General features: G+C 28.2%; 2 protein-coding genes across 2 annotated transcripts; both read left to right on the forward strand.

Moving 5' to 3' along the window:
* The first annotated feature begins 609 nt into the window (after positions 1-609).
* Positions 610-2,185, forward strand: LOC124937459 (salicylic acid-binding protein 2-like). Its single transcript, XM_047477730.1, has 3 exons — positions 610-1,008; positions 1,598-1,735; positions 1,898-2,185. The coding sequence occupies exons 1-3, from the start codon at positions 610-612 to the stop codon at positions 2,183-2,185; spliced, it is 825 nt and encodes a 274-aa protein (XP_047333686.1).
* A 16,970-nt stretch (positions 2,186-19,155) lies between these two features.
* Positions 19,156-20,337, forward strand: LOC124922414 (salicylic acid-binding protein 2-like). Its single transcript, XM_047463145.1, has 3 exons — positions 19,156-19,566; positions 19,633-19,764; positions 19,848-20,337. Exons 1-3 carry the CDS (start codon positions 19,207-19,209, stop codon positions 20,127-20,129), a joined length of 774 nt encoding a protein of 257 aa, XP_047319101.1. The 5' UTR covers positions 19,156-19,206; the 3' UTR covers positions 20,130-20,337.
* Positions 20,338-25,950: the final 5,613 nt, after the last annotated feature.

A 25,950-nucleotide genomic window follows, 5' to 3' on the forward strand; every position in this document is an offset into this window, starting at 1 on the left:
TTTTTATTTATTTTAAAAATAAATTATTTACTATTTCTTTTAATTGACTTTGATTTAATATTTAAAAATTGAAACAATCAACCATATTGAACTATAATTAACTTTTTTTTTTAATAATGAAGGGATAGTTCAATTGGGTTTATATATTTAAATAATTTAACGTAATCAAATATCATTTTTCTCTATCTCACTCGTTATATTACTAAATTTAATAACTAAAATACTATATTTTAAATTATTATTTTTTAATTTATATATCTTTACTTCTCAAAATTATCACCAAATTCAAAGAAGGCCAATAATAATAGAACAAAAACTTTTAAGTATTGCTTCAAAGGTCAATGTATATATATAACAAACAAGATACTGAAAAAGCAATATAACCGACCAAATTAATTGCTGTTACATATTTTTTTAAAACAAATTAATAATGATGCCCAACTACTATAATAAATTTTTCAATAATAAAGAATCTACCCAATAAAAACTTCTGTACTCATCTACTTCTAGCATCAAATATATATATATATATATATATATATATATATATATATATATATATATATATATATATATATAACTCAAGCAAAAGATAGATAGAATCTCATAATGGCATATTCATTAGCCAATGCAACTACTCACCCATTGCAATGCCCTAAACACTTTATCCTAGTCCATGGTGCATGTCATGGAGCCTGGTGCTGGTACAAGCTCAAGCCCTTGCTCGAATCCGCTGGCCATAAAGTAACCGCCATTGACATGGCGGCATCCGGGATAGACGAAAGGAGAATTGAGGAAGTATTGACGTTTGACGATTATAATGCCCCATTAATAAATTTTATGAAATCTATCCCTACCGGACAAAAGGTGGTGCTAGTCGGACACAGCCTAGGAGGATTAAATATAGCCTTTGCTGCTGATCAATTCCCGGAGAAGATCTTTACCATTGTATTCCTCACGGCTTTAATGCCTGATTTTCGCCATAAACCGACTTATGTCCTTGAAAAGGTGATGACACCAAAAAGTTTCGATAATTCTAAACGGTGGTTTTTAGTTTTCTTATATGAAATTGACAAACATTATTATCGTAGAATCTATATATTTTTTTCTTATCAATTTTTTGAATCAGGACACAATAATAGTTTTAGATGATAAGTTTTTACCAAATGATTTATTTGTTTGATTTTTTGAGGAGGTTAAATTTTTTGACATTCCTAATAGGTTTTAATGACTTATGTGGGTGAGCTATCTTTTTATTAATCACATATATTTGTGATATTTTATGTTGATTTAGTAAATTTTGGATAATTTATTTTAAATAATTTATGATAATTAATGCCATAATTTGAATTTAACCCTTATTTTTTATGAGTTTTCAAGGTTAAGTATCTTAAGATTTTTATAATTTAGTGGATCAACTAAATTTGTTTTATCCTTTAAAAGAATTGACATAATTTCAAAATGACTCATTAATATTATTTTTATTATGACTTAACTATATCAAATAATTTAAAATAAATAATTTCTTGTGCAATGAATTATTGCAAAGTTACAATTTTTGGATTCATAATTAATATATTGTTTTTTTATGTGAAAGTTCTTCGAGAGGACTCCAGCAGACGCGTTGCTTGACACTAAGTTTGAACCCTATGGTCCACCTAACAAGAATCTCAACTCAATTGTTTTTGGACCAAATATTTTAGCCAAGAAGCTTTATCATTTATGTCTTCCTGAGGTTATTCTATCTCTTTTTTATATATTTATGTCATGATTATCCGTTTTTATTCATAGCGCAATTTAATCATTTTATATGATTATTTTAAAATAATCATATAAAAATGTTTTAGGGTTATATATTTATGATTTTCTAACAAATTAAAAATGTGATGAAATTTAGGATCTTGCATTAGCATCATTGATGGTTAGGCCTTGCCCACAATTCACCGGGGAGTTAGCAGACGGGAGCAACTACTTGTCTAAGGAAGGCTACGGTAATGTGCCACGTGTCTACATCCTTTGCAAGGAGGATAAAGTGATACCAATTGATTTCCAATATTGGATGATCGAGAATGTGGGAGGAGTGAAGGAGGTGAGGATGATGGACGGTATGGATCACATGATCATGATATTTGGTCCTCGTGATCTATCACTCCATTTGCTTGATATAGCTGCCGAGTATGATTAAATGTTCATCTTAATTAGAACATAAAATAAAAATACTTTATATTAATTGTCTTTTTATATGAGTTTTATTTAGGGATTCGATTTTCGGGTTATTCAAGTTTTCTTTTCGGTTTTTTTCGATTTTTTATTTTTTTAAGCAAATTCGAAAACGTACCGATTTGAATAAATTTAAATTCGGTTTATTCAAATTCGGTTGGATATTCGGTTCAGACCAAATATTGAACACTCCATACTCATAAGATGAAAGGAATTTCTTAAGAGAGTTATTAGAATTATCAAGTTGTTAGAGATTTTATCTACTAAAATTATAAAAAAAAAATGTAAATCACCCGAACTATGTTTAGTGATTGACCGTCAATGTTCAGAAGTTAAACGACAAAATTAAAAATAAAACAGTGTTGATGACGATCAGATATGATGGTGGAGAGGTGTTTGTGATTAAAAATAAAACCGTGTTAATGACGATCAGATATGATGGTGGAGAGGTGTTTGTGATGGTGGTAAATGTTTTCGATAAGAAAGAAGGAGATATAGGTCAAGACTCAAGGGTAGACGGTTGAAGTGAGGGATTAGAGTGTTAGAGATTATGGAGGACTACTAGCTACTGAGCTAAATTAATATATAATAAAATATATAATTATTTAATTATATATAATAAATTATATAATATATAGTAAAATATATAATTAAAATAAATAATAACAAATGAATTCGGTTTTCGGTTTGATTTTCGAGTTGAAACTCAAACTCGAAAACCAATTTGAAAAGCATATTTAAATTCAAATTGGTTTGAAATTCGATTCGAAAACTAAAAATAAAATTCAAATTTAATTTATTTTCGGTCGAATATTTGGTTTAAACCGAATATTGAACCCTAGTTTTAGTAATTAATATTTGCTCCTAATAAATTAAGTCTTTTATTTTTATTTTTATTTCTTTTCACTATTTAAATTAATTGCGTTTTATGTGGATTACCAAAACAATAATTTCAAACATTTATATGTGTCATTTGTTTAACCATCGTTTTTTCTCTATCAGGATTTAAAATAAAATGAAAATGAAAATGAAATTCGAGTTGAATGGAATGATGAATAAGAGACTTAAGTTCTATATAATGATAAATAAAAGACTTTGATTTTTTTTTTTAATAGATATGACCCAAAAAAATTAGTAGCTGTAAAAATGAAAAAAAAAGTATTTATATTACAATATTATTTTATAATAGGTAGATTTTGTTTTTGATAGTATCATAATTTATGTATATCAAATGCTAAATATTATATTTTACTAAAAAGATGTTGGATTTTGAATTCATATTTTATTAGAGTTTATATATTAAAATGTGTGTTTTAAGCTTTTATTGAGTTTAGGAGTAATAGTTTAGTCTTTTTGGTTTTTGTTGTACTTTTATAAATAGAGACATTGTAACATAGGGTTATATGGACCATCATTTAATGATAAATCAATAGAATGAACGACTCCCCGAGGATGTAGACATTATCGACCGAACTTCATTATATCATGTGTTCTTTATTATTTCTTACCACTTTATATTTAAATCTTATTTTATCATTTGTTTAGATTAGATATCTTCTCAACATGTGGTATCAAATCATGTTTTGAGAATATTTAACCTAATCTATTTGTGAAGATATGACGAAAACCCTAACCACCATTGAAGAAGTTGATGCAAATTTGTGTTTTTGCTGAAGATTGTTGGTTGTTTGAGAAAACAATATTGGTTGCAGAAGAATTAGCTGCTGTGAAGATTTGAGTCGAAATCTTCAGTTGCTAAGGATATGTCAACGGTCGTTAGAATATTTCTTAGTTTTGGGTGACGATGTCTTGAGAATGAGAGAAGAAGACAATTGGTTGTTTGTTCTTCTCGAAGGCGCCAACGGGTGCAGGTGACGAAAATTCATGTATGCAGCAACACCAGAACGAAGAAACTAAGATATATTCTTTTAACTTATTTTAATTTGGAACATATGGTCTATTAAAATATAAAAAAAAATAAAAAAATATACCTCTATATATATATATTATATTATATTATATTATATTGAGAAGGAGCCAATAATATTTGAAGCAATCAACAACTAATACTTTTTCAACGAAGACTTTTTCTTTAAGTCTCGTTTGATTTCACAAAATAGGTTTAGGGATTATTTTATTTCAATTTTCACAAGTAAAACCTTTGTTTGATTTTAATCAAGATATTAAAGCTTTGTTTGTTTTGATCTTGAATTTGTATTGAAGCTTATTTGACTTTAATTTCTCAAAGATGGAGATTTGTGATTTATCTTCTAAGAGATTTGATATTCGTCAATATGGAGATTGAAAATTAGAGTTGAAAAAGAAGGTGGAGTGCTTATTCGATGTTTTAGATTGTGGAAGACAGTAGATGCAACATGTAAAGAGTTTTTCAAATGAAAGTGTGTGTCTTTAAGGTTTATTTTCAAGAGTGTGGTTTTGATATGTGTGTATAAGCGGCAAATTTGGATGTGCATCAAACTTTATGAGTAAGTTTTTATTGGCAATCTCTAATAAGTGCTGATGCAAAGTTGTCAAGTGGGTGTTGATGCATCAAGGGTTCTACCAAGAATGATAATTTCTAAGGTATGAGTTAAGGGTGCACTAATTATATACATGGTTTGTTATATTATTTTTATGCATGATTTGGTTAGAAGAATGTGGAGAATAAACGATACATCTTAATGCTTGGTCTTATAACCGATTGTTGTCTTGGCATATGACTTGAAGAAAATCTCGGCTAAAATGAGTTTGGAAAGATTTTTCTTTGGAAAATGTTATTGAAAAAGTATAAAAAGAGGTAGAGAGAAAATCTAGCAACAAATTTTCGCCTATAGTCGCGCAGGGTTCATTAAACTAACGATAAGAGATTCAAACAGAGTTCGACTGAGCTGATATTTTGTCGAGAGGTTGGTAACTTGTTCCTTTACATTTTCAAGAGTCGGATCAAGGTTTAGACGTCTCGAAGTTTGATTTTCCGGGGCATAAAAATTTCTTCCTAGTTTAAGTTTTATTTGACTTATTTGGGACTAAAAAGTTTGTATCTTTTTGGTTATGACCTTTTATCTTATTGGAAGAGCTAATCAACATGAAGACGATGGTGAGATTATGTGTTTTACACAAAAAAAATTGATCGAGTTTGGAAAGTTGTTATCAAAATGGTGTTTACCGATAACAATATTGTCGACATGTTGATAGGACAATTCTTCATGCCATATTGCAAGATTGCATTGAGTTGACGGGTGATTACGGATTGACACAATTCCAGTTAACACACAATATGATTTAAAGACTAGGAAGAGGAAGACTAGTGAAAACACTTATAAGTTGAGGTGAAGACATCTTAAGAGCAACTCTCAAACTAACAAAAAAGAAATCATTGCATTATCTTTTAATGTGAGAAGATAAATAAAACCTTGAGCGAAATTCCTATTCATGAAAAAGGGCTAGATGAGAAACCCGATTAATTTGAATGTGATGATTGTGTTACTTATTTTGTTCTATCTTAATTGTCTATACATTGTGGATCTTAGTTTAGATGAATGAAATGATTGATTTTTCATCTTATTGATGAGATGAGATGAGATGAGTGAGACCTTGAATGAGATTCTTAGTCATGAAAAAGGGGCTAGATGAGAGGTTTGATCAATTCAAATGGAAGGATATTCGATTTATTTCAAAGAAACTATAGATGGTCATTTAAAGTATTGGTGAAGACAATTGAAGAAAAATAGCGAATCTTGAAAAAATATTCTTGAATTGTTAGTCGTTTTTGGATTAAACAAACTAGTAGATTGCAAATTAATTTGTTCAATGAGAAGTATGAGGTTCAAGTTGGTTGAGTATGTAACGTTCTAGGCAAGATGGGTGACAAATGCTTTGTTAGATCTTGATCTTGAGAAAAGAGATGTCGAGATAACCTAATTTATTTGTTATGAAATAGACGATAAAAGTTCATCTTGGGTCTTCTCGCTTTCGATCGATATCTTATTTTGATAAAGTAGACGATGAAAGTTCATCCTGGATATCCTCAGTTTTCGATAGATACATGATTTTGAAAAAGTAGACGAAGAAAGTTTGTCTTGGGCCTAATCGGTATAATGATTTATCTTGTGAATGGCTCGAGCATTGAAGATTGATGTGTGACTCATAACTTTTGATGTGCGTTATAAATGATGATGGAGATTGTTATTCTTCTAAGGGCTCTTGAGTGAGTGCGGAGGTACGAAAAGTTATCTTATGAATGACTCGAGCAAATGTGAAGATTAAAGTGTTAAACCCACTTATTTTTTGATGGCTTGACTTTTGTTAAGGTAGAGATTGATGGGTACGGCTCGTGTATTTCTTAATGGACGTGAAATCTGTCAAGGTGTAGATTGTTGAATTTGTAATATATTCATCACATCTCAATAAGCGCGATATTGACCAAAGTAGATATTGTTGGTTTTGGACTCATATTTTATTAGAGTTTATATATTGTAATGGATTTTAATAATTTATTGGGGTTATAAGTAGTACTTTAGTCTTTTTGATTTTTGATGTATTTCTATAAATAGAGACATTGCAACTTAAGGTTGCTTGAACAATTATTCCATGAAAAATCAATATAATGAACGACTCCCTGAAAATGTAGGCATTATTGATCGAACTTCGTTATATATTGTGTTATTTATTATTATTTATCACTTTATCTTTATATCTTCTTTTATTATGTGTTTAAATTATATTTTTTCTCAACATAAACTTTAAAAAGTAAAATATGTTTGAGAATCTAAAGAGAAAATAGGAAGTGAAAATGTTATATGGATATTATAATCAATTACGAATCCGGATTTGTTACATGGCTATTATGCATAAATTGAGTATATGAATTATGGAAGACAACTTTGCAGCTGTTGGGGCCTTGGGGTCAATTGGCTAATAATTTGATAATATGGATACAATCCCCCGCCCATACATATACATTCTCCTTCTCATAATTACTCATAATTACGTGACTCTAAATTCTAAATTCTCAAAAAATAATTGGACCTCAATTCATAATGAATTCAAAGTCAACAATTGTTATCAATAATAAATATTCAAAAGATTGAAAATCTAATAATTAAAATATACCATAATTATCGCTAACCAATCACAAAACAAGTTAGTTTGATTTAGTTTATTTTTAACTTATTAACACCAATTTATTCAATTAATTCAAAGTTAAGTTATATATATTCAGCTTATTTAATCGCTAATGCATACGGTGTAAGTTTAATTAGCATATATACGTTTAACTTATTTTATTTTTTATATTTATAATATTATTTAGTTATATATGATTTAGTTTATTTAATCACTAATGCGGTGTAAGTTTAATTCAGCTTATATATATTTAGCTTATTTATTTTTATATTTATTGTATTATTTAATAATTAATATTATATATGTAATGTTATATATATATTTATTTATTTAATTTTAAATATTAATAAATTATTTAAATTAAAATTAATATATTTTAAAATAAATTATATGAATATTATTAATTTTTATTAATATATAATTTTAAATATTAATAAATTATTTAAATTAAAAAATAATATATTTTAAATTAATTATAAGAATATATTATTTTTTATAAATTGTTATGAATATAATTTTAAATATATATATATATATATATATATATATATATATATATATATATATATATATATATATATATATATATATATATATAAAAGAAGGTATTTATATAAAAATATTATGATTTATTTATATTCATTTTTTAGTAAGTAAATTTAATTATATTAAGTAAAATTATATGTTATAAAAATGTTTTGACAGTGATTTAAAAATTAATTATAATATTATATAAAAAATAATATTATTTATATATATTATTAAACTGTCCATAATTTAAATTTATAATTCTAATTTTCATTATTATATATATATAATAATTTATGATTTGATCTTATATTTGTTTGTAAATAAAAATGAAGAAAATGAGTTTATATTTTTTTTATTATAATAATTTTATATTAATATATAAAAAAAATAGAAATAGATAGGAGATAATTAATAATATTAGAAAGATAGGAAATAAACTAGAGAAATGGAATAAAATGATTAAAAATATATTAAAAATATGAGAGATAAAAATAAAATAATTAAAAATAGATAAAAGATAATAAATAAATAAATATTTAAAATTGATGAAAGAGAAAACGTTGAGGTTATAAGTTTAAACGATGATGAGAGAGGTAGAAAGAAAATTGAGTTTAAACCATAGTTTTGAAATCCGTCTGCCCCGCCAATCGGACCGGCAAAACCGTTGAACCGATCACCAAACCGGGCTAGGTTGATGAAAAAAATCAGAAATGTAATCAACCCAGTTAAACCTGGCCAACCCGTAGGTTGGACCGGAAATCCGGCAGGCCGGGTTAATCCAACGGGTTTATACTATTTACAAAAAACACTTCTTTTCTTTTTCACTTATCACTCTCTTTGTTCTATTCTCTCTGGTTTTTGGTTCCCATTGGGTTTACATATTTCTAGCTTTAGACACTAAAAATGGAAAAGTATTTCATTCACCTCAAGCTCCACCTCCTACCTGAACCAACTGATTCCATTTTTACCAGACTAAAAAACGATTTAATGTGAAATTTTAAGTCATAACTTAAACCTAGTTTCTTCTCTAGATAAAAACATAGTTATCCAAAAATTTGAGGTTGTAGTTTGATTTGAAGCCTTGTCTCTCGCATAATCCAGTTTAGTCTCTTTTATTTTAACTTCTTTTAAATTATGGTCATCATTTTCTTATCAAAAATTGACTTATTTTGAGGTTAAACTTTATATAATTGATAATAGTAGTTTGCTATTATTTTGATGTTCATACTTCATATAGTGACTATTAGGTCTCTAAATTATCTTCTTATGTGTAGTTTGCTTATGGTTTCTATTGGAGAAACACCAAGATATGCAACAGCAAATTCTTCAAATGTACAATCTTAAACTTTTGTAAGAGGAAAAATTGATCCTATATGAGCTCATTGTAGAGAAGACTCAATAATTAACAAGAATGAAACGAGACTCATCTATCTCTATTGCGAAAAATTGATAAATGATGGATGTATTCATCGGTTTAAACAAAATCTCGTGGGTGTCAAAGGGGATATTGCAGCTTGTACTAAAGTTAGTGTACAAGTGATATATGAAATAAAAAATTAAAATTTAGAAAGAAAAGAACCATGCACGAAACAAGTGAGAAAAGACAAAATTTGAGAGATGAAGAGAATGAAATGTATATGCAAGTTGGAGTAGAACAAATTGACAATTTAACCTCTGAATCCAAGAAGAAGCCAAAGACGATAGATACCATGTTTATGCTTAGAACTATTCCGGGAGCATAACCAACTTTCAAAATTGTTTATGAAGGAAAAGCGGCAAAAGAAAATATTGATTTAGTTATTTTAAAATGGATGATTGATGCATCAATTCCTTTTAATGTTGCAAATTATGCATATTATCAGTTGATGTTTGACGCAGCTTGCTCTTTTGGAACTGGTTAGAAAGCTCCTAATGTTTATTACTTGCGCGATTATTTGCTAAACAAGAATGTTGAGCAAGTTAAGACTTGTGTGGATAGTTTTCACGTCGTTTGGAAAGAAATGGGATGCACTATTATGAAACCCACTTATTGAACCAATTGACCCACCAGTTGAACTAGTAACTCAATCACCCAGTCTTTTCAGCGGGTTGATGACCTGACAAAGTTTCAAAACTATGGTTTAAACGCAAAATGTGTTTAATTATAATTTTTTTGCATGAACATAGTACGCAAAATTATAAGAATGTACGATATTTCTAACAATATAAGTTAAACATTTTAACTAACTAAGCTAATAATGATTTATATTTTAAATTCAATATAAAGTTTGAATAATAGATGTCACTGCGTTTATATATTTTAAAATTTTGTATTAATTTCTTATAAAATTTTGTAAGACTTATTTATTAAGTCGTGATATATTTAATTAAAAAAATATTAATTTGTTTGATTATTTGTCTCAATTTTATTAGTTTATATACAAAATATATATAGATATACAAAATTTGAAATTAAATTTAACAATCACAAGTGGTGTAGTGGTAGAACTATTTTTTAGAGGAGTCATGGGTATCAATTCTTAACGCAAGGTTTAGATCCATGCAGCCTAGAACAATATAAATGTTCTCCTTCCAATTCTTAAAGTTTGTACCATTTAGAATGGAAATGGAGTTAATGTTAGTAGATATTGTAACATTAGCTGAAAAATAGAACGAAACATAATTAAATTATGCTCAAAATTAAAATCATTAAACAAAAATGAAATATTGATAAAATCCCATCTCAAGACACTGATGCAAGATTAATATCAAGTCTTTGGACAGTACTATTAATTACAGTAGTAATCTTAGTGTAGTGATTAAACATTGACAATAAGTGTTGTCAAATAATAGACGTATCTTTGGATCGACGTATTATTCACATGCTTAACTTATAATTGTCAGACATTTACCACCACAAGTGTGTGTATAAACATAGTCAAATATTAACCTTCCTTTGGACCGATTAATATTCATTAGTGTTTATACACACCAACATCTAATACGAATTAGACTTTTTCCACAAGAGATGTCACTTTGGTGACATCATGTTTTAATGAGTCTCTTTTGAATATTAGACAACTTAAAAACAAGTTTAGATATACCAAATATTCAATGTTTATTGAATTTTCGCATTAAAATTCAATTTATGATTAATTAAAAAAATTAACTTTAAAATACATTTTTTTATTACAACGAGGAACAAGACCCCTTTATATAGAAGTTAAGAGATCTTCTAAGATCTTTCTAATAATTATGATTGCAATCATCCTAAATTTAGAGATTCCCTAGAAATTAATTTTCTATATTTTGTAGTCTTTTTACTTATATGAAATTCTTAGAATCAAATCTTCTATATTTTGTAGACTTTTTCTTATTATGGAAATTTTAGAATCCAATCTTTTATATTTTGTATCCTTATTTTTATAACTTTCATTCACAATAAAAATATAAAATCACTTTTTATGACCGTTAAAATAATATATATGCATAATATCATAAGCCAATCATATAAATCCTAAACCAACATGCATTTAATCAAAAACTAGGGTTTTTGAAAAATATAATTGAATTATCAATTCCTTGAGAATCAATGGACGGTAGGCTCTGACACCAATCGTTAGATTTTATAAACCAAATCTAATAATTCTTTATATAAACTTTAAATAGTTATGAAATGATAAATAATGGATTTGAGATGATAGATATATTCAATTACTAGAAATATAACATATTTTAGCTTCCATTGTTCTTGATTGTCCTTGGAATAATTTCGGTTGATGGATCTTTCAATCTAGCATAACCCTTAACTTCACTTTGAGATTTCTCACTTTGTTAGTCCTCTCTATCGATAGGGAGACAAAAGAGATGTCTTACCTACTAAATGTCGTAACCCTATTAATACCAATCAACAAGTATTACGTCCAATGGGTCTGATATAGTGTAACACTGTGTAAGTTGAGGTCCATAATCATATTTTTTAGATTTTAGTTATTTATAAATTAACCCTCGTAGATATTTAAATAACATTTTAACCCCTCAACTTAAAAACAAGTTTAGATGTACCAAATATTTCATGTTTATTGATTTTTCGCATTAAAATGTATTTTTTGTTTAATTAAAAAAATTGACTTTAAAATACATTTTTTATTTTAATGGAGGGACAAGACCACTTTACATAGAAGTTAAGAGATTTTCTAAGATCTTTCTAATAATGATGATTGCAATCATCCTAAATTTAGAGATTTCCTAGAAACCAATCTTCTATATTTTGCAGTCTTTTTCCTTATATGGAATTCTTAGAATCAAATCTTATATATATGGTAGGTTTTTTATTTATATGAAATTCTTATAATCTAATATTTTATATTTGGTAGCTTATTTTAGAATTTTAATTCACAATAAAACCTAATATCACTTTTTATGATTGTTAAAACAATATATGTGCATAATATCATAAACCAATCATATAAACCATCAACCAACATGCATTTAATCAAAAACAACAAAAACTAGGGTTTTTAAAAAATTAAATTGATTTATCAATTCCTTGAGAATCAATGAACGGTAGGCTCTGATACCAATTGTTAGATTTTATAAACCAAATCTAATAATTATTTATATAAATTTTAAATAGTTATCAAATGATAAATAATGAATTTGAGATGATAAATAAATTCAATTACTAGAAACGGAACATACTTTTAACTTCCATTGTTTTTGATTATTTTTGGAATTAATTTCGATTGATGGATCTTTCAATCTAACATAACCCTTAATTTCACTTTAGGATTTCTCACTCTGTGAATCCTCTCTATTGATAGGGAAACAAAATAGATGTCTTACCTAATAAATCTCGTAACCTTAGTAATACCAATCAACTAGTATTAAGTCCAATGGGTCTGATACAGTATAACACTATGTAGATTGAGGAACATAACCTTCTTTTTTAGATTTTGATTATTTATAAATCAACCCCTCATAGATATTCAAATAACCTTTTAACCCTCAACTTAAAAACGAATTTAGATGTACCAAATATTCAATGTTTATTGATTTTTCGCATTAAAATATACTTTATGTCTAATTACAAAAATTGACATTAAAATATTTTTTTTAATACAATGAAGGGACAAGACCCCTTTATATAAAAGTTAAGAGATCTTCTAAGATCTTTCTAATAATGATGATTGCAATCATCTTAAATTTAGAGATTTCTTAGAATCCAATCTTCTATATTTTGTAGTCTTTTTCCTTGTATGGAATTCTTAGAATCTAATCTTTTATATTTGGTAGGTTTATTTATATGGAATTCTTAGAATCATATCTTTTATATTTGGTAACCTTATTTTTAGAACTTTAATTCACAATAAAACCTAATATCACCTTTTATGATTGTTAAAACAATATATATGCATATATCATACACCAATCATATAAACCATCAACCAACATGCATTTAATCAAAAATAACAAAAACTAGGGTTTATGAAAAATCGAATCGAATTATCAATTCCTTGTGAATCAATGGACGGTAGACTTTGATACCAACTGTTAGATTTTATAAAACAAATCTAATAATTCTTTATATAGTTATCAAATGATAAATAATGAATTTGAGATGATAGATATATTCAATTATTAGAAACAGAACATATTTTAGCTTCCATTGTTCTTGATTGTCCTTGAAATGAATTTCGGTTGATGGATCTTTCAATCTAGCATAACCCTTAACTTTACTTTGGGATTTCTCACTTTGTTAGTCCTCTCTATTGATAGGGAGAGAAAAGAGATGTCTTACCTACTAAATTTGGTAACACTATTAATACCAATCAACAAGTATTAAGTCCAATGGGTCTGATACAGTGTAACACTGTGTAAGTTGAGGACCATAACCATATTTTTTGATTTTGGTTATTTATAAATTAACCCCTCGTAGATATTTAAATAATCTTTTAACCCCTCAACTTAAAAACAAGTTTAGATGTACCAAATATTCAGTGTTTATTGATTTTTCGCATTAAAATGTACTTTATGTTTAATTAAAAAAAATTGACTTTAAAATACATTTTTTTTATTTTAATGGAGGGACAAGACCACTTTATATAGATGTTAAGAGATTTTCTAAGATCTTTCTAATAATGATGATTGCAATCATCCTAAATTTATAGATTTCCTAGAAACCAATCTTCTATATTTTGCCGTCTTTTTCCGTATATGGAATTCTTAGAATCTAATCTTATATATTTGGTAGGTTTTTTATTTATATGTAATTCTTAGAATCTAATCTTTTATATTTGGTAGCATTATTTTTAGAATTTTAATTCACAATAAAAACCTAATATCACTTTTTATGATTGTTAAAACAATATATATGCATAATATCATACACCAATCATATAAACCATCAACCAACATTCATTTAATAAAAAAAACAAAAACTAAGGTTTTTGAAAATTGAATTAATTTATCAATTCCTTGAGAATTAATGAACGGTAGGCTCTCATACCAATTGTTTGATTTTATAAACCAAATCTAATAATTATTTATATAAACTTTAAATAGTTATCAAATGATAAATAATGGATTTGAGATGATAGATCAATTCAATTACTAGAAATGGAACATACTTTAACTTCCATTGTTCTTGATTGTCCTTGAAATTAATTTCGATTGATGGATCTTTCACCATAACCCTTAATTTCACTTTGAGATTTCTCACTCTGTGAATCCTCTCTATCGATAGGGAAACAAAATAGATGTCTTACCTAATAAATGTCGTAACCCTAGTAATACCAATCAACAAGTATTAAGTCCAATAGGTCTGATACAGTATAACGATGTGTAGATTGAGGACCATAACCTTCTATTTTAGATTTTGATTATTTATAAATCAACCCCTCATAGATATTTAAATAACATTTTGATTTCTATGCATTTATTCCATAAACTACATACCCCATAAACCTCCTTAATACCGTATTTGGTCACTTTAGTTTAGGTTTATTACATAATAATTCATCACTATAAATATTGTATTAAAGGCCCAATAATTATTGAATTAATTATAAATTAATCCAACATAAGCCAGCATAGTAACTCGTTGAGTAATAATCGAATTAATTCACTAGTCAAAGGCATATTTACAAAAATATATAACAATATAAAATTATAAATTAAATTTAACAATTACAAATAGTGTAACACAAAATTCACATTGCTCACTCAAAATCAATATTAGAATCACATTATATGCAATCTAATTATATGCAAATTTGAGAGGGTTATAAGTTGAGAAATTTATTTTGATTTAATTTTGTTTTTCAATACAATTTATACAGTTTTTTATACTAAAAATCTTGATATTTTATTTATAGATATAAATATTAGGTCTAAACCATAAAATCTTATTATTTTATTTAATATATATATATATATATATATATATATATATATTAATTTCAATAAACAGTTTTATTTTTGTTTTGTACTGTAAATTCAAAAATAAAACTATTATCCACCCACCCAAAATAAAGCTCATATGTCAGGTTAATCTCGATTGATACCAGTCAATTAAATTTTCATTATCTACCCACCCCCAACCATTCAAAACCAATTCAATGTTACCAATTTAAGGCTCTCCTCAAATAAGATTAATTATTTGAATCGAATGTTATATTTTAAACCATGAGGAAATTAGAATCCTTACATTTTAAACTATGGCGAAATTAGAATTTCGAGTTGAGGTGGCTTCAAAACAATTTAGGGTTGCTTAAAAAATAATGAAAAATTATAAATAAACTGAGGTTGGATAAATTTTTTTTTTTAAAATTAGATACAAAAAAAATGTATTATACTAAAATATTTAATAAATTATGAGGTAATGTCACATTTGTACCATAAAAAATAAAAATAAAAAATAAAAATAATATATATATATATATTTTTTTAAATGACTTTTTTCCACTAGACTTCTAATTTGCCTGATTTTAATTACATTTTATTATCCTTTTAATATATATATGACCCGCCATAAACGCCTAGAAAAAGTTGTATTTGTGCACAAACTAATACGTATAATCTTAATGTATGATGAATTTTGAAATCATGTTTTAAAATATAAATAGTTTGAATAATTCTTTACAATATTAGAGCTTCTTCATATTAGATTATTTGTTTTAAAAAAACATTGAGGTGTGTGATTTTAAGAAAAAATGTATTTTTTTTAAATGTTTAATTGTATTAATATATTGATAATATATATATATATTTAAAATAAAAAATATTTTATTATTTTGAGTATTTAATTAAGTAATGTGATTAATAAGAGATGGATTGAAATGGTATTTAATTATGATTGGATTTAATTATGATTAAATTTAAAAAAAAAACCTATATTTTAGAGATAAAATTTGAAAGAGAAATAATGTGACTTATTTTGATTAGTTGAAAATTTAAAAGATTTATCTCTTTGTATTTTTTTATTATTATTTTGGGTTCAATAAGAGGTGGTTGTCAGATGACACATCCCTTTTCCCAATTTTCTAATGGTATTTTTTATTTAATTATTTAACAAATTTCTCCTTAACTGAAAAAAAAAATTATTTTATTTTTAATATTTTAGAGTTATTTATTTTTATTTTGCATAGGATCGATCTCATATAATGACTTTGTTTTTTTAATGTTTAAATAAATTTTTTATTGTGCAGCAACCAATTATTAACTTGTACAAATTATTTTATAAGAATAATTATAAATAACTATGTTTCTTTAAATTAAGGCAGTCTTCTCTTTGAGTTTAAAAAAATAATAATAAAAATTAATTTTTAATCAATTACTTCTTAACAATAATATCACTCATTTTATTAATTAAAATATTAAAATAAATTGTATTTTAAATTATTATTTTTTATTTTATTTATATATATTAATACTCTTTAAATTATTTTATCAAAAATAATCATTAATTCCTAAAAATCATTACCAATTATTATTTTTTTCTCTCTAAATTTTTATAAAATCATTCCGAACAAGGCCTAAGTCTTTTAGTTTACGATGGTCATTGAGAATTTAATTACAGTAGACCAGATATAAATAAAAATAGAGAGAGTTTAAGGTTGTAGACAAACTTATTCTTAGCCATGGTTGATTATAATAAATTGATTTTTCCTAATATTCTCAAATCATCAAATAATAATACAAATTATTATCTAAAATATTAATATATTATACTTTATTAAAATAATAAATAAGCAAAAGAAAAAGTAAATCAATCTTTATCTATAAATATACTATTTAGATTGTCTTTAAATAATAATAATAATAATAATAATAATAATAATAGACTTGTAGGAACTTGGAATGACCTACTACCATACAAATATCTAAAAACAATAAAAAATTTGAGATAATGTGATAAAGATATATACAGATGTCAGAGTTAATCTGATGAATTGGCATGGAAATTATTTTTTTATTTGGCCGAAGAGACACCACGTGAATCATATTTACATGCCTGTCGGCAAATATTTTTATAAATGGTTAATATTATCAATATATATTAATGTTATTTTTATTTATTTTAAAAAATATATATTGTTAATATTTTAAATTATTTATATTATATAAATTAAAATTAAAATAATTTTTATTTATTTTTTAAATAGAGTATAAATTATTGTAAAGTAATATCCAAATAAAATAAGCATTATAATATAAATAAGTCTCATACTCATTATATCCACCCAATAATTATATCACGTGAAAAGCTGGATATGGTTTATTTTTCTTAAGTAAATAAGTGATAATTATAAATAACTAGTCTGGAGCATGTAATTTGTACGAGTAATTATATTTGACCGAGTTATTTTAATTTTATTTTTAACCGTTTTAAGTTTATGGATAAATCAACTTATAATCCGATTTAAATATATATTTATTCTCAAATATATATTTAAATTAACCATAACTCTCGACCCAGCAATCAGCCCGGCCCGGAGGGGTAGACAGCCTATGCCACGGCCTAGGGCATATGACCAAAAAGGGGCCCATTTTTTTTATATATGCTAGGTATTAGTAAGGATTTTTAGTTTCTTATTCTTTAATTTTTTTATTATGTTAGATTTTTTGGCCCATGGCTCTATAGCCCAAATAGAGAAACAAACTAACACTATTAGAACAAAAAATTGAAAACCCTACTGTATGTCTCACTGTCTGTCACGCTGTCTGTGTCTCTCAGTCTCTATATCCTACACCGACAACGAAACCGACAACGAAACTCACAACGAAACCGACAACGAAACCGACAACAAAATAATTTCGACGGTGGCTCTATTTCGCTGGGTTGAGCCTTGAGGTAAGGTTTAACCATTAAAAGTGAAAATTCAAAATCAGGGTTTGATTGTTATTTATTTTTATGCTTTGTTTTGAGATTGTGTATTTGTGTGGTTAAGCCGTAAAGATCTTTGAAAATAGTTTACTTGTTTGATGGCGCCGAAAAAATATTTATCTGGATATGAAAAACGAAAAAGGAAAGAATTAGAAGAACAATTTGTTAAATCTCAAACTGGTGCGCTTGACGAGTTTGTTAAAAGAACAAAAGCTTCTGAAAACATAGGTTTGAACCATTGAATGAATTTAATGACTTATTTGGGTTCCTTATTAATTCTGGAAAGTTGAAGGCATTGAATGAAAGCAAATTGAAAGAAAGTGTAGCACATTTTGTAATGTATTTTCTCATTAAGGTACGTGTGATGTTAATTTGAGTGATTTATTTTCTGAACTAAAAATACTACAAGTTGCTTTACCTAGTTTGGATATGTCCGCTGCTGAAATTCTTGATTTTTTAATGTCAATAGATTGCTATCCTAATGTCTCTATTGTATATCGAATTTTACTAACATTGCATGTTACGGTAGCTTCTGCTGAAAGAAGTTTTTCTAAGTTAAAATTATTGAAAAATTATCTAAGATCTTCGATGTCTCGAGATAGATTGAATGGACTTGCTATTTTATGTATTGAAAAAGATTTTTTGAAATATATTGATTACGATACAATTATCAATGATTTTTAAACCAAAAATTATATCCCAATACACAGCTTTAAATAGTTCAAATCTTGTTTTGATTTAAGGTTATTTGCATAACTAATTATTTTAAAATAACTTTATTATGAAATCTGTAATTGTTTAGATAAAACTTGTCTTTTTGGACACATTATTCTTAAATCCTTTTCCTGGAAGTGACACCTAATTTTACAGCTGGCCCAAAGCAATCCTATCCGAATACATTTCTGGATGAGGTGAGATTTGTATATGGCTGAGTTTCGTCATTAATATTCAAGGAGAGAAGGAGAATGGCATCCAAACACTTTGTCCTAGTCCATGGTGCATGTCATGGAGCCTGGTGCTGGTACAAGCTCAAGCCCTTGCTCGAGTCCGCTGGTCACAAAGTAACCGCCATTGACATGGCAGCATCTGGCATAAACCCAAAGAAAATTGAGGAAGTGTGGACTTTCGACGATTATAATGCCCCATTAATCAATTTTATGAAATCTATCCCTACCGATCAAAAGGTAGTGTTAGTCGGTCATAGCCTAGGAGGTCAAAATTTGGCTTTTGCCGCCGATCAATTCCCCGAGAAGATCTATGTTGCTATCTTCCTCACGGCTTTAATGCCCGGTTTTAGCCATAGGCCATCCTATGTCATCGATCAGGTGATGCCAATTACTTAATTAGATTTCTAATTATGTTTCAATTGTTGATAATTTATTTATTTTTAGTTCATAGAGAGAACTCCAACTTGGCTAGACACCAAGCTTGAACCCTATGGTCCACCTAATGAGAATCACATCTCAATCTTGTTTGGGCCTGACTTTCTGACTGAAAAGCTTTATCAATTGTGCTCACCAGAGGTTATTATAGATTATTACTTCCCTAAATAATAGTTTATTCTATTTATTTATTCTTAATTATTGGTTTTTAAAATTTTATTTAGGATCGAGCTTTGGCGTTAGCATTGATGAGGCCTAGCTCCCTTTTCGTGGTGGACTTAGCCAAGAAGAACTTGTCTAAGGAAGGGTACGGTATAGTTCCACGGGTCTATATTGTTTGTAATGAAGATAAAACAATAACAACTGACTTTCAAAAGTGGATAATTGAGAATATGGAAGGTGTGAAGCAGGTGAAGGTGATGGACGGCATTGACCACATGCCCATGTTATCAGGTCCAAGCGATCTATCCATCCATTTGCTTGATATAGCTGCCGAGTATGGTTAAATATTGCTTGTTTCGGTAAAATAAAATAATGATTAAAATATCAAATTGTATTTTCCCCCAAAAGTAAAAAAAAATAATGTTCCCATTATGCTTGATAAGGTTCCAATTCAATAAATTGAGTTTATTTGAAATCATTATACTTATATTGGATTTCTTATACATACATGTTTTGCATTCTTCTACAGAAATAAAAGTATTTTCAAATGAAGTTGGACTAATTGTTTAATTTGCCGCCTATACATGGTCACATTCTTTCAAGATTTTTGTTGTTGTTAAATTTAGAGATTTTCAAAAGCGGCTTAAAAGTTGGTTTGTATGGGACCTTGATTGTTTTCGATCTAAGGTTGATACTTTATTTTATAAGATCAAAGTTATTGATGGAGCTGAAGAGTTACGTGAGTTGTTGAATTCTTTCCGCCTATATGTGGGTCACATCCTTCCAAGATTTTTGTTAAATTTAGAGATCTTCGAAAGCTGCTTAAAAGTTGGTTTGGATGGGACCGTGATTGCTTCCGATCTAAGGTTGATAGTTTATTCTATAAGATCAAAGTTATTGATGGGGCTGAAGAGGTGCATGAGTTGTTGAATTCTGAGATTAGCTCTCAAATTCATTTGATTAGTGAGTTGTTATCTCTATGCAAGGAAGATGAAATCGGGACTCGTCAGCGTAGTAGGGCTACCTAGTTAAGATACGGTGATAAGAATACAGTTTTTTCATAGTGTTTTGAATGCTCGAGCTAGAAATAATGCGATTAATTTTATCTTGGTTCTCGGGGTTACTCATGAGAGTGAGCTAGCTATTTCCACAAACATTATCCAGTTTTATAAGAATCTATTTCTCGAACCGTTTATCGATAGGTTAAATTTAGACGACATAAACTTTGTGGCTATTAGTTCTGAGCAAAAGTGTATTATTCAGAGACGTTTTACGGTGCAAGAGGTGTAAGATGTTATTAATGCGTGTGGTAGTGACAACGCTCTGAGTAGCGATGGTTTCACTTTGGCTTTCTTCAAAAAAGTGTGGACCTTCCTTAAGGGGATGTTATGGCGGCTATAGAACACTTTTATTGTTTCTCCTTTTTGATAAAAGTTGTAATCCTATCCGCAATGTTTCAAGAACTATAGACCTAAAAAAAATTAGGCATATAAGTTTAGTCACGTCTTTTTACAAGATTATTTCAAAATGTTTGGCTAACAAGATGCGTGTGGTGTTAGAATCAATTTTATATGTTAACCAAGTGATGTTTATTAAAGGACGTCAAATCTTGATTCCATTAACTCTAATGGTGCTCATACGCCTTCGTCAAGCTTGATATTGAAAAGGCTTATGATAATGTTAATTGGGAATTTCTTTTCGATGTCATATCTAGGATGGGAATGGGAAAAAACTGGATTCGATGGATAAAATTTTGCATTTCCAAAACTAAAATTTACGTTATAGTGAATGGTAGTTCTCAAAACTTTTTCAAGAGTTCGATAGAATTAGGCAGGGTGATCTATTTTCCCCCTTTTTGTTTGTCATTGTGATGGATGCTCTTTCTAGGATGATGATCTTCGCTAAAAATAACGGACTTATCCATATGGTTGATTGTGGATCAAGGAAAGCTCCGTTTTCCATTTCTCACTTGTTGTTTGATGGTGATACGTTCGATATGATTCAGGCTTCCCGTAAAAATTTCAAGTACCTTCTTGATATTCTATGGTTATTTTGCGTTATCTTAGGACTTCATATTAATCTTGGCAAGTCTAAAATTATCTTCTCTAATTTTGTGTCGGCTATGAGAATATCTCGTTTGACGAGTATTTTGGAATTTGGCATTGGATGTTTTATGGCCATGTATCTTGGTCTTCCATTAGGTGCAAAGGCTCGATCTAAAGTCTCTTGGGAGCCAATTATCTCTAAGATGGAAAAAAATCCTTATCTAGAAAAATAAGTTGATCTCTAAGGGAGGTTGTATGGTTCTCATCATGAGTGCATTGGAATCTATGCATACTTACATGATGTCATTATTTGTGATTCCTAAAAGCGTGACATTAAAATAGATAGATTGATGTATAAATTTTTATGGAGGTCTTCTAAGTCTTCGTCTTCACAGTGTTAGTTGGGACAAGGTAAAAATGTCCAAAGATGAAGGAGATTTGGGTTTTCGTGACCTATGTGCTTGTAATAAGGCATTATTGTCAAAGTGGTGTGCTCATTTTGGTTCAGAACATGGAAGTCTCTAGGTAAATATGATTAGAATCAAATATGGGTTGGATTGGTCTAGTTGGTTTATAAAAATATTCAATCGCCTCGTGGGATGTAGCATATGGAGTGCATATTAATCATGTGGAAAATTTATCGTGAACATTCTTTGTTTACCATGGGTGATGGTTCATCTATCCATTTTGGGGAAGATGCATGGTGTGGGGTAAGAGTTTTGTTGTTTTTTCCCTGTGTTGGCCTCTATTACTATTTGCAGAGATGCCACAGTTAAAGATGTGTACGACCATTTCTCTCAAGGGTTTGTGCATCGTATCAGATATAAAAAGAGGTTATCATTTGAGGAAAGTTCTTCTCATGATAGATTGTTATCATTAGTGGCAAACAAAGGGGTGTCTCCGTTGAACCGTGATACGATGCAATGGAGAAATTTGTATAAGTTTGATGTGGAACATTGTTATTATCTATTTGATAGACTCGTTCTAACTGAGTTGTGCTGAGAGAAATTATGGGAGTATAAGATTCCCACTAAGATCTCTTTTTCGGGTGGAGTGCAATCCATATTGGTATTCTAACTGATGATAGATTTATACGCAAGGGTCTTATCTTAGTTAGTCGATTTCGTCTGTATCTTAAGGATGTGGAGACGGTCACTCATCTCTTTTTAGATTGTAAGGGTGTCGTTAGTATTTGGAATCTTCTTTGGAGTATTACTGGTATTCATTGAGTTGTGACGGGAACCATTAGTGCGTGTTGGAAAACGTGGATTGAGGCAACTAGATTTGCGGGCCTAAAACAATTTGGTTTTATATCCCCATTTTTTCTGGTGGGTAATTTGGTTAAAGAAAAATCGTAAAACTTTCAATAATCTCAAACGACTGTTGCGAATCATTTATTCGGAGAACTCATTGCCATTTTAAAATATCTTTGTACACGTTAATTTTGTATTATTTGTGTGATTTTTTTCCCACAAATGTAATGTTTTTTTCGTTTTGCATGTATCATTTTGAAAAATATATATAATTGGCCACCGCCAATTTTTTTTACTACTGTTGATAATACAACGCAGTCTTAATCTCTCATTGTCAAGTTTAGACTTGACTATTCAAGTTTCATTTTTGGACTTACAAATTAATCAAGGACTCGTAATCTTTTTACTCTTTTCTATTTACTTAGAAGTGGCTGTTAGATATATTAGTTTATTATCTTTATTAGCACTTAAAGGTATTTTAGTCTATTAGCATCTAAGGGTATTTCAGTCTATTGTAATCACTAACTATATAAACTCTTTCATTACATTCAGTTTATTTTTCGTTTGCTAATAAGAAACCCTAGCCTTTCTCTCTTTATTTTATCATGGTATTAGAGCCTCCATTTATGGATTCTCTTTGTTTAACCTAAATCATTCAATCTACATCTTTTAATTTGAATTTGGTGTTTGAGTCTGCAATCATCAATGGTATTTTTCGTTTTTGCTTCCTTTTGCTCTAGCTGATTTAGTTTAGAAATTTGTATTTGTGGCGCGTCGTGCCACATCGTGTTATTGTATTTGTATTGTCGTTGTTGGAGATTTGTGTTCGTGCCGTATCGTGCCATTTTGTGCCATATTTGTGCTGCTTAATTGGGTTGTTGTTGGAGATTTGTATTCGTTCTGCATCATGTTGTGTCGTGCAATATTTGTTGTTACTGATTTTGAGTTGGTTAAACTAGGTCCTTACATAGTTTTGCCAATATTTGTGCTGTTGTATTTGGGTTTTCATTGGAGATTTGTATTCGTCTGATATTAGTAATACAATTACTGCTCCAACCATGGATCCATATTTGTTTGAGAAGTTTGAGCAGTTTAAGTAGTTCCTCGCCTCACAGCCACATGCCATGTCCGCCTCCTTTCATAAAGGTTTGTCATCATCTGATAATTCAGGTAAATCGTCTCCCTTATAGATATTAGATTCAGGCGCATCTAATCATATGTCTCCTAATATTAACTCATTTGTGTCAGTCAATTGTTCCACCATCTTCTGTCATGACTGTCGATGGTACTCCAATGCCATTAGAAGGAATTGGTTCTGTACATACATCTTGTTTTTCTCTCCCAAATGTCTACCATATTCTGTCTTTTTTAAATCTTGCATCTGTTAGTCAATTGTGTGATTCTGGTCTCACAGTTTTGTTTACTTCTTCCAATTATTGTGTTAAGGACCCACAGTCACAAAAGGTGATTGGTACAGGCCGTATGAAAGGAGGACTTTATGTTTTAGATGAACTCAAAATATCATATGTTGTTGCCTCCGGCATTGACTTGTCATCATTTCGTTTGAATAGTTCATCTTCGGGATTTTACCGTTAGCATTCTCGTTTGGGTCATGTTTCAAGATATCGTTTAAAGTTTTTAGTGTCTACTAGAGCTTTTGGTAGTTTAGAAAGTCATGACATTTCTGATTGCAGTGGTTGCAAATTGGCTAAATTTTCAGCATTGCCTTTTTATAAAAGTGTTTCTTTTTCCACTACTCCATTTGATCTTGTGCATTATGATATGTGGGGACCTTCTCCCGTTTCTTCTAAAGGAGGTTCTCGATATTATGTTTTGTTTGTTGATGACTTCACTCGTTATACTTGGGTTTATCTAATGAAACGCAGGTCTGAATCTCTTACTATAGTCACCAATTTTCGAGCTCTTATGAGAACACAACATTCTTTAGTCATTAAATGTTTTAGATGTGATTTAGGAGGTGAATACACGTCTAATGATTTCTCTCAATTATTTGCCTCTGATGGTACAATTCACGAAACCTCATGTACTGACACTCCTCAACAAAATGGTGTGGTTAAAAGAAAACATTGTCATCTTGTTGAAACAGCTCGTTCTTTTATGCTATCAGTCGAGGTTCCTAGTGTATGTTTAAATAAATCCTAAACCCTAAACCTTAAACCCTAAACCATAAACTCTATATCATAAACTCTAAACTCTAAACCCTAAATCATAAATTCTAAATTCTAAACCCTAAACCCTAATTATAAATTTATCTCTTTTATTTTTATTTTATTTTTATGACTTTTCAATTCATTTATTTATCAAATATTTTTTATTTATTTTTTATGGCTTTTTTTTATTATTTTATAGGATAGAAATTATTTAATAAGAAGAGAGAGAAAATAATTAATAATAGGAGAGAGAAAATAATTAATAATAGGAGAGAGAATATTCTACCTCTCAACCCGTGCATTGCTGGATCATTCGCTGTCTCAAATCGCGCTCTCTATATTTTTTCTATATATATATAGCAAATTTTTTTTCCACCCCCTCCCATATTCCCGCCCCCCATTTCACTCCTTAATTAACTCAAAAATTACTTATTTATCCATATTAATTTTATATATTTACCTTTCATCTTAATTATTTTACTTATTTTATTTTATTTAATTATTAAGTTTTTTTATCATAAAATATAATTAATTAATTAATTTTTAATATTTTTCTATTTAAAAGACAAAAAATCTAAAAGATATATAATTAATTTTAAATATTATATATTAATAATAAAATTATAATAAATTAATTAAAATAAAATAATAATTTTATATAAAATAAATATTTTAAAAAGTTAAATATGAGATATT

Source organism: Impatiens glandulifera, chromosome 1 (genome assembly GCF_907164915.1).
Source record: "Impatiens glandulifera chromosome 1, dImpGla2.1, whole genome shotgun sequence".
Lineage (NCBI taxonomy): Eukaryota > Viridiplantae > Streptophyta > Magnoliopsida > Ericales > Balsaminaceae > Impatiens > Impatiens glandulifera.

Coding starts and splice junctions, on each gene's coding strand:
- LOC124922414 (XM_047463145.1), top strand. CDS start 19,207: ATGGCATCCAAACACTTTGTCCTAGTCCATGGTGCATGTCATGGAGCC. Junction 19,567..19,632: donor CATCCTATGTCATCGATCAG/GTGATGCCAATT, acceptor ATTTATTTTTAG/TTCATAGAGAGAACTCCAAC. Junction 19,765..19,847: donor ATCAATTGTGCTCACCAGAG/GTTATTATAGAT, acceptor AATTTTATTTAG/GATCGAGCTTTGGCGTTAGC.
- LOC124937459 (XM_047477730.1), top strand. CDS start 610: ATGGCATATTCATTAGCCAATGCAACTACTCACCCATTGCAATGCCCT. Junction 1,009..1,597: donor CGACTTATGTCCTTGAAAAG/GTGATGACACCA, acceptor TTTATGTGAAAG/TTCTTCGAGAGGACTCCAGC. Junction 1,736..1,897: donor ATCATTTATGTCTTCCTGAG/GTTATTCTATCT, acceptor GATGAAATTTAG/GATCTTGCATTAGCATCATT.